At 40.6% G+C, this 15,049-nt stretch overlaps 1 protein-coding gene across 1 annotated transcript in view; it reads right to left on the reverse strand.

Annotated features, from left to right (window-relative positions):
• The window catches only part of AOAH (acyloxyacyl hydrolase), an 81,551-nt gene that overhangs the window by 23,166 nt on the left and 43,336 nt on the right, over nt 1–15,049 (reverse strand). The window contains 3 exon segments of the mRNA XM_032988845.2: nt 34–70; nt 6,464–6,546; nt 8,951–9,042. Coding sequence (XP_032844736.2) covers nt 34–70; nt 6,464–6,546; nt 8,951–9,042 — 212 coding nt within the window.

Genomic DNA, 15,049 nt, shown 5'->3' on the forward strand with positions numbered 1-15,049 from the left:
CCTGTCAGTATTTGAATTCCATTAAACACTCACCTTTTTATTAAATAGAGGAGGTTTCCTGAAGAACCACCTGATCACACATAGTGGGAATAAGAGAAATAGTACAACATTGTTACAGTGACAAACAAAATGAAGTGCAAAACCCAACTTCATTGTGTATTTCCAAGAATGTAGAAGCATTAAAAGTAAAAATAGAGCAAGCAGTCTTCTCTTTAACCTTCTCTGGGTGCCGACATCAGGAAGTAAAGCTATATCCAGGCACCTGCTGCCTCTTACCTGAGTCCCACACTTCAGACTGTAGAAAATCAAATACTTTTAAGAGCTGGGTTGTTTGGATCTGGCTTTTAATCCAGATCTGGCAGCTTCTTCCCATCTGTTGAACATAGTATTCTCTTGTAAACCAGCCAACCTGACTTGTCAACAGTTGATCTACTTTTAACTTTCCCTATAAATTGCAAAGGGAACTGTTCTCACTCTTCTGAGAGAGTAAGCGTCTCACAGCTATACCACATTGGGACTGATTCAGGTCCTAAACATAGGCACCAAGTGCCATTTTTGACATCCCAGAGTATCCAAGACACCTGCAGCAGGGCTGGCAGATACAACACAGGATGCCTAAGAGATTGTGCACTTCTGGAGAGGCAGCTGGAGGTGGGAAAGATACTGTAAAGCATCTTAAATAGCACCCGACAGCAACGTTTGGGTGTCTGCATTGCTCTCCCCACGAGTGGCAGACTTATGAAAAATAGTATTAGGCCAGCTGCACCCCTCCCAAGAAGCTCTGCATTTCAATGGCAATTCACCCAAATGGTTGGATGCAAATCATTCCTCCTCCAGGAAAAGAGCTAGCTACACCTAAGCATCTGTGAACTTCTATAATCTTTCATTTATGTCTTGAATGAGAAAAGCATTCTCAATTAAGAAAGCTTTTATGCATAAAACTTACTGACATGTCTCTAAAGGCTGTGCATATACATCCCAACCATCCACAACGCACAGATAAAACTCCATCACCTGCAGTGCAAGTGAAAGCCAAAAAAGGCTTTGTGCTTTGTTCAAGAGGGACTGTGATTACAAGAAGATCACCTCACAGCAACATACAGAAACATAAGCTTCAGAGAATCAGGCCCTACAGGTTGTACTTGCTTTTATTTTGCAGGATTTTCACTCTCTCCTCTTTTCTCGCTCTTTCTCCTCTTGTGTTACACTCCCTCTGTTCTTTGCTCAGCTCTTCCCTGATCTCTCTGTTCTCTTTTCTGCACTGTGCCTCTGAAGCTTGCTTTGAGGAGCAAATCCTGTCCTTCCTGCAGCTCTTGGGGGGAAACTTGTGGACAGAACATCATTAAATCCCTGCTGGACTGGTATAGGGGAAAGATCTAAGAGATAAACCCCTAAGGTAGCAATAATACACTTGCATTTTAATAGTGCCTTTGTTATTATCACTCACAGTGATGCCAACAGCATTTATCAAGGAATCCTTTATGTTTTAAATAATCCAGTTCTTCCAAGCTAAAAAATGAATGTATCTCTGCTGCTTCTCTCACGAGGGTTGCTGGTCCATTCATAATCCAACCCTTCTATTGAGAAGCTCTTTTCAGCAGAATAAGAGCCCCCAAAAATCCTTATAAAATATAGCTTGGAACATAACTACCACTAGTTGATATTTTTTTTCTGATTAAAAGCCCTTCTTTCAGCTAGAGTTCAACACCCCTCTGTTAAGTCATTCTGCTGCCTGTGTCCCCAGACTGGATCTGTAGTTCCAGCTCAAATAAACTACTGGGTTCTCTAGAAATTAAAAATGTATTTACAAAAAGGTAAGAAGCTGTTCTTGAAGAAGCTGTATTAACTCCACGAGTGTAGGTAGTTATAAGCAGCTCCATGGAAAGCATTAGCACAGTACAAATTGAGTAAAAACATCAAGAAAATGAAGGAGTTTTTTAGAAAACTGTTTTCATGGGTAAACTTCTTCAAGGAAGTTTTGTGATACAGGATGAAATCTCTGATGAAAACATTGAATAGAGGAAAAGAAATGAGGCAGAACAGTTACCCTTACACTGTTGAATGTCCTGGCAGCTGTTCCTAGATCTCTCCTGCCCCTCTCTCCGTTGCTTTCCAAACAGAAACCTTGGTATACTTGAGCTGCACTTCTTGATTTTCTTGCTTTTAGACCCTGTGTGGCTAACAAGGAGCAGCACTAACATGCACTGAAAGATCCTGGGTCCAGATAGCACCAAAAGTGCTACATGGACAAGAATGGCTTATTGACTTCTAAACTTTTGCTCACTTATGCTGTAAAAGCAATTGGTAATGTAACAGTGCAAAGAAAAAAGTCTCTGGTTTTTCCCAAATGAGCTCCAGCTGGACTAGAATTCCCAAGACAGATGAAGAAAAAAAATAAAAATTGTTATTTCTAAACTGGTCTTGAAGCCAGTGTGAGATATCCTGTGCTTGATGGCTTAGTGAGCCACAGCATGTATTAATAAGGCCTAATCTTTCTGGTCAAAGGCAAGAATCTCAAAGAGACAGATCAGACTACAGATGGCAAAGGAATATACAATACCCATGTTTTGAAATAGCATACATTATCCAAGTATCCCATGCAAAACATAGATGACATTCTCCAGATTGTTCCATAATTATTTAGAAATTCTGAAAGTATTAGCTTTCCCTGTGTTTATCTAATGATTTTTTTGGAATATTTTGGCAACTGAATTTACTACCAGGATGCTTCTATCAAAACAAGGGATCTTCAACATGTGCTCGAGAACATTTAGATCTTTCTAACTTCACACCTGAGCATTCATTCCCAGCCTTCACATCAGAGGATCCCACTCACCCAGTCAAAAACCAGAAATTGTACATGGCCTGCAAACCTGTGTGAAGCTGCTGGAAGGCAAGACACCAAAACCATATTGAAGACAATGAATCGGTAAAAATTATCTGTAGGAAACTGTTCCGCAAGCCACTTCACTGGAAAACATTGATTAGAACTGTGAGCTGCTTGTTGTCCAACCACAAGCTGAAAGCAGTAACGGTGGCATAGAACAGGTTTGTTACAAATTATTAACCTATATTTCATATACCGAGTGTCTTGGGGGGTGCCTGGTGAGCACAGCTGGTCACTCAAAGTGAACATCAGCAATTCTGATGTCAGTATATTTATGGGCCATGGGTAACATACACAGAGAGCTGAGGGGCACCCTGTCTGGCCCTGGCTGAGCACCCTACCCCACAGCCAGCTGCAGAGGAGCAAAGGGTCTACCATCTCCAGGGGAAAAATAGGTGTTTTTAAGAAAGGAGAGGCAGAAATCCCACTGCCATCGAGGTTGGGGAAGGCTTCCTCCAGGGAGAAGATGCCTGTCCCAAGGAGGGCGATGGGGGAGAGGCCCTTGTGCTGAGCTCTGACACAGTGCTTGTGGGGCTGTGAAGCATCATTTTCAGAGGAAGGTTAAGTTGTCCCAGGTGGGGCTAGGCCAGGTTGGTGGCCAGCTTTTTGCTTTAATGACACTGAGAGCATCCATTTAAAACCTCACATTTAGGGAAACTATTACGCCAAATGAGGCAAAAAAAGTGAACTTTTACAATGTGGTGTCAGTGCGATGATTAAGAGAAGAAACCAAGGGAAGATATCCCGGGATTTTTCTATCACTTGTAATTTCTCCCTTTTTTAAATTCCCTTCGCAATTTTCTTCAGAGCCTTTTGCCCTGACACAAGCTCGCCTCCTTTTATATCCTGCAGGTGTCTGTAGTGTAAGTGTAAAGGAGATACATGAAGTGGAGAGAAAAAGGAACAGTGCACACAGTGAGAGGCTTTGGGGTTTTTTTAAAGACTGTGAGGGAATTGGGAAAAAGGAAAAGCAGAAAGTATAACCTCCATTAACATAAAAACCACAGAAAAATGTAATAGGGTATCAGGTACTGAGAGGAACTGGATATAAATGAGAAGAACCACTGACACCTAGTCATCCCTTGACCATCTAGTTTGGCCTTTTTTTGTTTCTCTCACCAGAAAACACACCTGGGGGACTGCAATAATGGGAGCCACCAACTCTAGTGCCCTGTGACTTACAGATGAGAAAGTCAGAAGTACCCAACCCATGACATCAAACGCATTGTAAAACACTTGTGCAGAAGACCTGAAGCCTCAGGAGCACCACGTGTGCCACAGGAAGGAGGAGGGTATGTGAGAGGCATTGCCAGTGACATTAATTCTGGCACCAGAAGGCAATTTTTTTAGATGAAAACGCCCACCGGATCCTAGAATCGATCCTTGCATCACGCTGTCTGTGCAACCTCTTCTGCCTGGTATGACCTCCACTAGCATTGGAGGTGGGGGGCTGGGGCAGACCCTTTCTGATCCTAAATCTTGCAGGAAAGCCAAGCATTTAACAAGTTTTTAAGTAGCACTAGAGGCAGCAGTGCTCCTCACTTGCAGCTGACATGACTCATCTGTTGGACAGGAAGAGCATCCCATGAAGCCAAATTATCTACCCAAGGAGAATAAATTTCCCCAAGCCTCTGCAGCCAGTTTTCTGAAGCATGAAAATTAATTAAATACAATAGAAACACAGTGTGATAATCATAGAATAATCAAGTATCTTTTAAACCTGCTGTTGGCGACATCACCTAATCCAACACACAAAAGCTAACATCATAAACCTTAATTAAGGGAGATTGCTATCATCCCTTCACACAACCTCTTTGACAAATTTAATCAAACGTTATCTTGAAACAACTCAAGGTTTCTTTTTGGTCCCCACTCCTTTTTGAGGGCTATTTGAGGTTTTCAGTCCTTGACAGTAACCTTTTTTTACATATCCCCTCCAAACAGAGGCAGGATTAATGAAAAAAAAATGTTCTTGTACCAGAACTATCTTTCAGTTTAAGCCATTCTTCCTACTCTGGTGTTTATGTCTCAGAAGGATTCAAAACCATAATCCCTTTTAATTTTTGCTTCACTCAGTTGTCAAGGTGTCTAAACATCACTTCAGAAGTCTTATTTACCCTAATCTTCCCCAAAGCCCTTCTTTGTACCTCTTCCCACCAAAGTCAGTCCTCCCTGGCTGACAAAGGGGACCAAATTCTGAGGTCTTATCAATGGCTTATGTGAGGAAGGACCTTATCCCTGTCTCTAGAGGAAATGTTGTGTGAGATGCATTTTGCACTGTCCTTAGTCTCTTTCCAGTTCTATCCTGCACTCCCAGCTGTTCCCTGATATTCCCCTTTGCACCCCAGTGCACCCTCCACCACCTCTGGCCGATGAGCCACTAGTTTACAGAAAAGAGTCTTGTCATTAGCTCTGACATGCGTGTCTTGTACAATAGTATTTGCTGCAATTGCTGTCACTGCTGTTCCCAAATTCATCTAAATTATTCCTGTGTAAGTATATGGTCCACTTCAGGATGGTTAATACTTTGAAGTTTTGCATCATGGATACCGTCAGGCATGCACCTTGGTCTTTGTTCTAAGGTTACTACACCAAATGTTAAGCAGTGTAAGCCTCAGGAGAGATGCATGAGGAATACGGCTCCTCTCCCAAACCCACTGCTCCTCCCTGCTTAGCTGGTTCTCTACACACCTAATTTCTTGCATTAATCTTCCTCTTCTTCATTTTACACAAACATTTCTTGTGAAGTACCGTGCAAGACAGTTTCCTTAGTTCTAGGCAGATTAGGTCTGCTGCATATACCCTTGGCAACACAAGATGTTAACTCAAAGAAAGATTTTAATCCAGCCTCACAAAATGAATTAATTAAAACTTAACAGTGTCAAGTTTTGTCCTAACTTTGGTTTACCTGTCTGTCCTTGATTACTCCTCTAAAATCTAAGAGCACATTAGGATGCCTGCACCACTGACATCCCCACTTTTGCAAGAGGACTTCTGCTTCCTGGTCTCCAGCCCCAAAGGACGTGACAGGACGTTATGGACACCCTTGTTATGGGACTGATAGCTGGTTTGTGCCCACTCTGCCTGCTGGTGTGTCAGCTCTGCGAGTCCCCTGTGCTACTGTGGGGTGCAGCGTAAGGCCCTCTCAGCATCCCCCGTGGGAGGGCAGAGCAGGGGGGTGCGAGCAAGCAGGGACCATGCCACAGCCTCTGAAGGACATGGGTGGCACATCTTTTAGCTCCATCACTACTAGTGACATCCCTTTAAACACCCCTTTTGGCCACTGCCAACCACCGCCTCCCTCCCCCCATGGAGTTACAGTCGGGTACACTGTGTTTTAGCCCAGTAGAAATTCTTAGTCAATGAGTGGATAGAAGTGATCCTTACTCAAAGCCAGAAGAAAAGATGCTGAGTTAAATAATTGCTATTCTCTATTTTTCCATAAGAAACACGTGCACTTAGGAAGGGCTTTCTCTTTGTTTCTGAAAGATGTTCATTAATTCAGCATCAAGTATCAGACTAGTAAAGTGAAAAAAAAAAAACAAAACCAAAGAAATGTGAAAAAACTCAACATACCATTCTGGGAAATGTTCTGTAAGTCTCTGTGATTACAGCGATTTCTTCTGCGTAAACGTAGATACAGAGAGTCTGTCCACCCTCTGAAATAAATTGAGAAAATGAAAGCTGCTAAACTCATATGATACTGATGAAAACACAGCTGATATTAAAAATGCAGTATGTTCTCGTCTCTGAAAATCTCTGTGCCCCAGTTATGTATATAATTATATTTAATCATCTCTCTTTTTTTTGTGGTCATAAAACTTTTTCATCTTGAGCAGAGTGGCCTAAAATGGAAGCCTAGATATCCTCTCGGAAACTATAAACTGATGGAGAGTTTCTTTGAAATTGTTCCATCAAGGATGTTTTTACCTTGTTCTTTCAGATAAGGTGTTTAAAAACATTTTTGTTGCACATCATTTATCAAAACAATCCTGATGATTGCTCACTAACTAACTTTTCAATTGGTTGTTATGAAACAGTACATAGAAGAAATATTGTCAGGACACTAATTTTCCAATGCCATAAATCTTAAATGGATTGATCTGAAAACAGGTTATGCTTGACTGTGATTAGTTCTCTCCTTTACTTTGCACTGTTGAGAAAAATGAAAATGGAAATGAAAAGGGTAACAGCGCAAAGGAAAGCTGATGAGAAGATCACATTCCCAGCCGTGAGTACATGGTCATCTCTACTGGGATTGTTGATTTTGTGTTTGAACTTACACACCAAAAGAATCAGATAACTTAAATACCATGGCTTAAGAACTGCAAACTTGGATGAATGAAGAGAAACAGAAGACAATGATAAGTTTTGAAACCAACAATAAAAAGTGACTACCTACATAGAAATGCATGGTAACATCAACCAATCACCATGCAATGGACTACATGAGAAACACCCGAGCTCTTTGGTTTTCAGCACAGCAGGTGAGCAGATGAGAAGCAAACAGACCTTCCCAGTTAGAGGATATTACTTAAAAAGCAGTGTCCATGTTCACCCATCACAGGGTGGGAAAGATGGGCATGGACCGCAACAGTTTGCATCTCTATTTCTGCAGGCCCAGAGTAAATGGGAGTGTCCCACTGCAGATTCCCAACCAGTCTGCACCACACTGAGTCGTTGTGGTGTGGGATTTTGAACTACTCTTAAAAATGTCTTGAAGTCCCAGACAGTCCTTTGGTTTTTTTCTTCCATACATGAAAGAGATTACAAACTGAACACTGAACCAAGGCCTACCATTGACAACTTCAGGGTCAATACTAAGCTCTGATCACTTGTGAACTTCAGATTCTTTGGAGGCCAGTTAAATAGTGTGTTATGAGTACCTGGACATTGTAGTAGATTTTCAAAGGCTGGTTTTGCTGCTGACTCTGAAAGAGGAGGCTGCATATGTCTTCTCTTTTGGCTTGTTGGGTAATATACCACCTTAAAGCATACACTGTGTGAATGTAGCTAAGGCTGGAAGCCTTTTTTTTGGAAGGGGAGAAAAAAAGGAAGCAAAAAATACAAGTGTATGCTGCAACAGATATTTTTCCTGGAAAAGAATATATTCTGCCAACTTTTTAATTCTGTTGGTAGAGAGCCTCTTTAGGCTTGACTCATGCTTGGTTTGGCATTTCACTATATTCATGACCTATCTTAGGCATAAAAAATAAAAATTATCTGAAACTCAGGCCAGACCAGGCACTGTTGATGACTGTCTCCTTCAGTTCTGTCAGGAGTCAAGGGCCTCTTAATGCTGGCCAGAAAGTTGATTAACAAAATTATTATTATTTTTTTTTAACTCCACATTAAAACTGTAGGCATTTTAAGATATTTTCTTTGTGTTTGGACTTTATTTTCCCGCCCTTCTGTCAGAGACTTGTTTTTTTCCATCTATCCCTGCATTCTTCCCATCCACATGAGCCAATGTAACACAGCAAATTAGGTCACAGGCACTTCCAAATTCTTCTTTTGCTACTTCCCTCTAAATGTAAAAAAAAAAAAAGGACAAGAAAGATTGCCCTAAATAATGGAACACCATGAAATAATCCTAGGGTTACCATTTATTCCACTGTTTTAGGAAAGGAAACAGAAGGAAGAGGGAAAGAAAAAAAAATATATGAAAAGGAAAATGCCGTTTTTTTGTTAGTTTCATCAATGCTCCCCTTCTCCCTGCTCCAGAATTTTAAAAAAAGTAAGCTTGGGTTTTATTTCTTTTCTTTTTTTTTTTTTTTTTTTTTTTTTTTTTTCTCTCCTAAATTATAATTTGACCAGTTAAAAAACCTACCCTGAATTTCAGGAAGACTGAGCTAGAGTATTGTGAATTGTCTATGTATTTTAAAGATTTTTAAAAATCCCTAGATCTGATGTCTATCTTGGTTTTAGAAAGAGCTGAAGCACAGCTGACTAGCATTTTTATTTCTCCTTTCAAGCACAGGTTTTGCTTTTTGCTTTTTTTTTGCTTTGCTTTGAGGGACTTTGAGACTCGCTATGACTTGGCCACCCTGCCTGTTGGCTTACCCGATGGTGGAGTTCAGAAATCCAGTGATCTCTGAGAACTGAGGCCAGTCAAGCTCGTCGGTGAAAGCCATTGGGAGATTAGCAAATGATTTCTGAAAGAGAAATTTTAAAATCAACATGGTTTCGCCCTCACAGACAAAAAAATCCTTTTAGCAGACTCAAGCATTTCTTGGCTGGAGCTGTAGCCAGACAGCAGCAATTGTACCTATAGCTCTCACCGTAATTATTTACTCGTATGCTTAAAAGGTTTACTCTTGTAAAACGGGCATATCAAGAGATGGAGGAAAGAAGAGTAGAGATATCTGAACCACATCTCCTGGTACCCTTTAATTCTGGAAGAGCCCCAAACCCCTCCTGACATGGAGCATGTACTGCAGGTGCAGGGAGTTGTTTGCTGCAGCATCTGTCCTGTCTAAAGGTGGGTGCCCTTCCTTGGGCACAGGCAGAGCTGACAGCATGATGTCCCCAGCGTATATGGCAGGGGGATACCATCAAATTCACTCGAAACTGCCTTGCACTCTTCAGCAGGATGAAGTGCAAGCATCCGACCCCATAAAAACCTCTGTCAGGTCCTCACTGCAAATTTCGGGGACAGCACTGAAGTGACAGTGTCCGAAAAGCCCCTGAGGAAGGCAGGACCAGGAAGAAAAACACATGGTCTGCCATAACCTTCCCACTCAAATAGATGCAACCTTTACCCTTCTCTGCTTTGCTTTTGCTGGTATTAGTCCCTAACGCTTTTTTTAAGCAACTGCCTCTGCAAAAGCCTCTATGCAGATGCAAGCCACGTTGTACATTCGAAACACAGTGCCTTGTTAATTTTCACTGTGATTTCTGAATGCGTCAAAAATCATGAAAGGTGAGAAAAATGGCATTGAGAAATCGAACCACCTCAGAAGGACGAAAACATGGAGTAAATTTTCAGCTTCTCCTAGTCTGGGGTACACTTGCAAAGACAAATGCATAAATCCAATGTGCTCATACTGAAAAACTGCTGATGAAAAAGGTAATAACCAAAAGAAGGTCAAAACATAAAATGAGAGGATTTACAGGCTGGTTTAATCTGTGTAATTTATTATCTTAATTTTCTTTCCAAGCAATTGTGGGGTTTCCTTAAACTCTCACTGCTATAAGCAGCAAGCAGGTGGGTAATTCTTTCTCCAGGATGGTCAGAGGTAACTGAGGACCCAGCGAAGAACTAAATCTTGCCGTCATCACTAAGTCCTCATTCCCAGAATATTATCATTTAGGTGAATAGGAGCTATACTTGAGTATAAGCCTATGGGTTTCTGCTATGGGTTTTGACTGTAAGAGGATGGAGGGAGATGCAGGGGGAAAGAGGCGAGAAAAGGGGGTTGGAAAGAAATCCTGCAGCCAAGCTCTGAGCAGCCTAATGCACAGCAGATGCCAGTTTAAAGCATGTAACAACACATTTGACCTACTTACAGTAGGTCTGCATTAGTTACCAGGGTGAAAATGGGTCTGGCTTAATTATCTTTCAGATGGTTCTCTCTCTCTTACATATATATATACGTGGCCTTGTGTGTATCTGTATATACATATACATATATATAAATTATTATTGTTTTAAGACTGGAGGGCACTTCCAAATTTGCCTTCAAATCTGATAGTTTTGTGTGCAAACAAGAACTTAATCCAAGGGCACAACTGTGAGCAGCAGTGAAAGGATACAGTATGGCTTGGCCATTTGTAATATTTGTCTCCTTGTAGCTCTGCATTAAAGGTGACAGGAATATTGCAAAAGTCACTTAGCATAGAACAAACCATACATATGATCTCTTACAAGTCACAGCATATAAGAGGATAAGAAGAGCCCCAAAATTATTAAATATTTTTAAAACAAATCCTTTTATGACCAATTCTGTCATTATTTCCTGTTGGCACTCCAAAGCAACATTTTCACTGGACAAGTCCCAATAATTTTTAACTGTTCTGATTTATTTTTTTCCCCCTGCAAACTTAGCTTAAATATGAATTAGCCAGAACCTAATTGAGTTGCAAATTGGTTTGGAAAGGAACATTTGAGCCCAGAATTATAGTTGCATTTGAAAACTGTATATACATTTAGCATTGATACTGTTCCAGCAAAGCACTTAAAACCAGACTTTTGAAGGTATTTCAGGACCGAAGGGTGAAGATGAGTAGCTAATGGAAATTTCAGAAGAATGCTAGACCTTGAACTCTGCAGCGATGTAGTTTGGAAAGCATGGTCTAACAGACTGTGTTTCACTTAGTCTCAGATGCAAATGTGTCCCACTCTAGAGGTGGATCTATGTTGACTTTTAGCTTAAAACCCTTCTGATCATAGCCTTGTTTAAATACCATTCTCTAGACTATTCTGGCTGAGAAACCATGCTTCTGCCTACGTGCCAGATTTTAGCAGAGAATTATTAGAAAGTTATTCCAGCCTAACTTCTAATGCCATATTTTAGCCTCAGATGCTCTAGATGGGTCTCATTTCAAAGGAACATACTCACCTCCTAGATGTGTCCTACCTTGAAATACATCTCCCCGAATCCTCCCACTTCTCTTGCACTGGGCAGCCAAAGCCATGGCTGATGCTAAATACACACACACTGAGCTGCACTGGACCAAGTTAGCTTAAATGGAAGAAGGTGCAGAGGTATTATGGCAGGAGATTTTCAAAATCAGGACACTAAAGGGCATTGGAAAACTAATGCTCATATGAGCCTTTAGAAATGGCAGTTGCTGAAATCCTGAAAGCACTAAAGTGTCCCTTAATTTGAAGGGGAATTGAATATTTGTTTTTATACTGTCTTTAATGATGATCAGATCCTTGTGATAGCATTAAGTACCACAGATGACACTCTTATTCTAAGTATACAAATAAGCAATCCTTAGAGCTCTTGAGGAAAGCACAACCCATTTTTTAAAAAAGCATGTATGACATTTCTACTCTGGAAATCTGCAAGGGATATAGGCTTGAAATTAGCAAAATTATTACCTTATTTCCCCCCAAAAGCAGTATCTTAGTCATCACAGTACTAGCTGGGAGAAACTTGCCTGCAATTCACTGGATTTAGAGGGAAGATAGAGAATGTTTTTAATAAGATTTTCATAGATTGAACTCCTGGGTTCTGTAGTGGTGTAAAAAAAGAAGACAGTAGCATAAGTGTTCGGGACATCCTGAACCCACATTTAAAGAAATGCTGGATTCTTTTAATAGGAAATATATACTATGAAACAGTTACTTTAATAAAACATGAGAGCCCCTTGAGGTTTTGGGCAAATAGATATTTACTGGATTACAGATAGACATGCGATTTGTTTTTCTCTGTATTTAGCATGAAATAGAGATCCAAGAGTTTTAAAATATATAGTCCTAGAAAGGGTATAATTTCCAATACATTTATAAATACAGTGCTTTTATCTCCAGATAAAATTGTCTCTAAAATGAGATTTAAAAATAAGCTTTATCCCAGACATATAAGAGAAAAATGCTGCATTTAGTAGCTATTTGGAAGTCAGTTGTAAGCAGATGGACAGAGCAGCAGGAGCACAATATCCATCAGTAGACACACCAGTGTTTTCAACATTAGCATTCTGCAAAAACCATCCACCTCAAAAAAACCCCAGTATTTCTTCTGCTTTGCTAAACCTCATCAAGTGCATGTCTACTGCATTACAATTCATTTTTTGTGTCTGAATTTTCAGGCCAAAGGAATGAACATTCAGCTCAACTCTTGCTGAACCTTTTAAAAGAAGAAAAGCCGGGCAAACCCAAAACCTAATGACAAGCAGATAGCCAAAATAAAGTTGCTTCATCAACTTTTTACAGCTGTACAATTCTCTTCCTGTAATTGCACTTTGGGTGTTTGGGGATCTACTGGAGTGATGGCTGGTTAAGGACAGAGCCACGTGCAGGCACAGGCAGACAAGTAACCTCAGTGATGGTCCCAACATAATGTTTTCTGCATTTGCTGCACCTCAGCTAGATCCTTTGGGACTCAGCAGTACCAGGTTGGTCAAAAACTTCAAAATCAAGGTACCTGAGACTTCCCTTAGTGCTACGTAGAGCCGGGTGGTGTTTTTGTTGTTCTGTTTTGTGGTGTTTTAACTGGAGAAATAACATGACTGAGCTATAGCTTTCAAAGATGTGTCCACGTTGTGATGGACATTTTCCACACTGAGTAGTGTCTCCGTACAATCTCTGTGGGAAGAACACACTCTAAGAGGGATGATAACTGCATTTGTGACTGGCTCCTAGGTAAAGGCTTTGGAAATAGCTCTGGAAAACATGAGTCCCCACTCTGATATAGTGCACATCTCAAACTCGGTGACAGACAAAATGGGCTGGGAGTGCCTGCAGCTGCATTGGCACGGCCAGGCTGGTGCTCAGGTGCTTGCAAGTCCCCATCTCCCCACCCAAAACCAGCCTCCTTGACACATGCATGAACATGATTCAGGTCTCTGCATTTGGTCACTTAGTTTTAAGAAAACGGGAAGACCAGGAAGGCTCTGGGGGACTTGATATGGGACAAGTGAATGATGCAACTTGATGCACTCCTTGACATGGGACGTATGACAGGGGCATGTCCCCCTGCACTGGATTACTTGGGAGGGTACTACCCTGTGAGAGGCCAATGCTAAGAAGATAGTAAGTTCCCAACTAGACTGGGAAATCCAAAATGCAGTATATAACATCTTCCCAACTATGGTCCTCAAGACAACGGAGCAGGGACCTGAATTCCAAAGCTGTTAAGCCCAAATACCCTTCTTGTCGCCCTTGTGATCATCCAGTTACCCAAATGACATCCTGAGCCTGCTTCAGTAAACAAATTTCTCATTCAAATTCTCTTTCTTCCCTCACTCAGCATTATTGCTCCTTTGTGTGGTAGACTATGTGCAGCATAATCAGGGAAACCAACCATTCTGCAGAACCTCTTAACCAAATTCTCAGCATCTCTCCTGAAAAATTATTTCCCCGTATAATTAGTTTTAATACAGGAATTAACAGCAACCACTGGTGTGGTACTGATTAACAGAAGGGCCCACAGCATTGCTATCATGTGTAAGTTTTACTTTACACTAATATATGTGAACATGTATAAGGATAAATAACAAATATATTAAATATATAAAGTATGTAAAATATATACTTAAAAATATAGAAAAACATTAAAGTAATAAAGTAATACACTTAATAAATCTGAATTGACAGGCACATAATCTTTTACTTGTACACATGATAAAAATCCTGGACAGGGTGGGGTGGGAAGTCCTATTTGGAGTCCCATGTAGATTCCATTGAAATGAAAATTAAAGCTTTGAACTGACTCTAGTATTGACTATGGAGAAAATCATCTAAACTAATTTTTCTATGTGTTTTATCAAAGAAATTTTGGCAGAACCACAGTGAAGTGTCTTGAGTTTGACAGCATGGGGGAACAGCAGGTACACGAAACTAATGGTTTATCCTCCCCTCTCAGAGCACTAACTTCAAATTCTTGCTGTGGTTCTGGATTAAGGATGCTTTCTGTGAGATTAGGTCATAGACTCTCCACACATTCTCTGGTCATGAAACCATCCCTGGATGGGCTTAGAAATTCTCCTTGAGGAAGGCCTTGCACTGAAAAAAGGATTGAAGCCAGTTAATTTATTAATTAAACCTACAGATGCATGATATTTGCCAGTGGTATTTAATACCACACATCAAGAGACAACAGTATTTCACCTTCACAACCCTGAGGCAGCTAAATTGTTACTATTGCCATTCTACACACAGAAAGCAAGACACAGAGGACAAGCAAGGGAAAGAGGCAGTGACAAAGTCTGAATTAACTCAGAAATTTTTTTGCTAGCACTTCTGTGCTCAGGTGAGAACTTTCTTATTTAAGGTGAGCTGAAAATTAAATAACTTTTTACTATTTCTAGAGTTTCAACACAGATACTATTTTTTTAACATGACTGAACTCTCTGTATCTCTGCATTAATATTTAACTGCTGTATTTTTGCCAGGTGAGTAGGAAAGCTTGCAAATAGTCCTAGAAAAGAACCTGTTCTTTCCTATCCCAAACCTCATGTACCCCAGGTGCCTGGGTGGCTGTGCTACTATAT

This window comes from Tyto alba, unplaced genomic scaffold (assembly GCF_018691265.1).
Source record: "Tyto alba isolate M040663 unplaced genomic scaffold, T.alba_DEE_v4.0 Super-Scaffold_46, whole genome shotgun sequence".
NCBI classification, from domain to species: domain Eukaryota; kingdom Metazoa; phylum Chordata; class Aves; order Strigiformes; family Tytonidae; genus Tyto; species Tyto alba.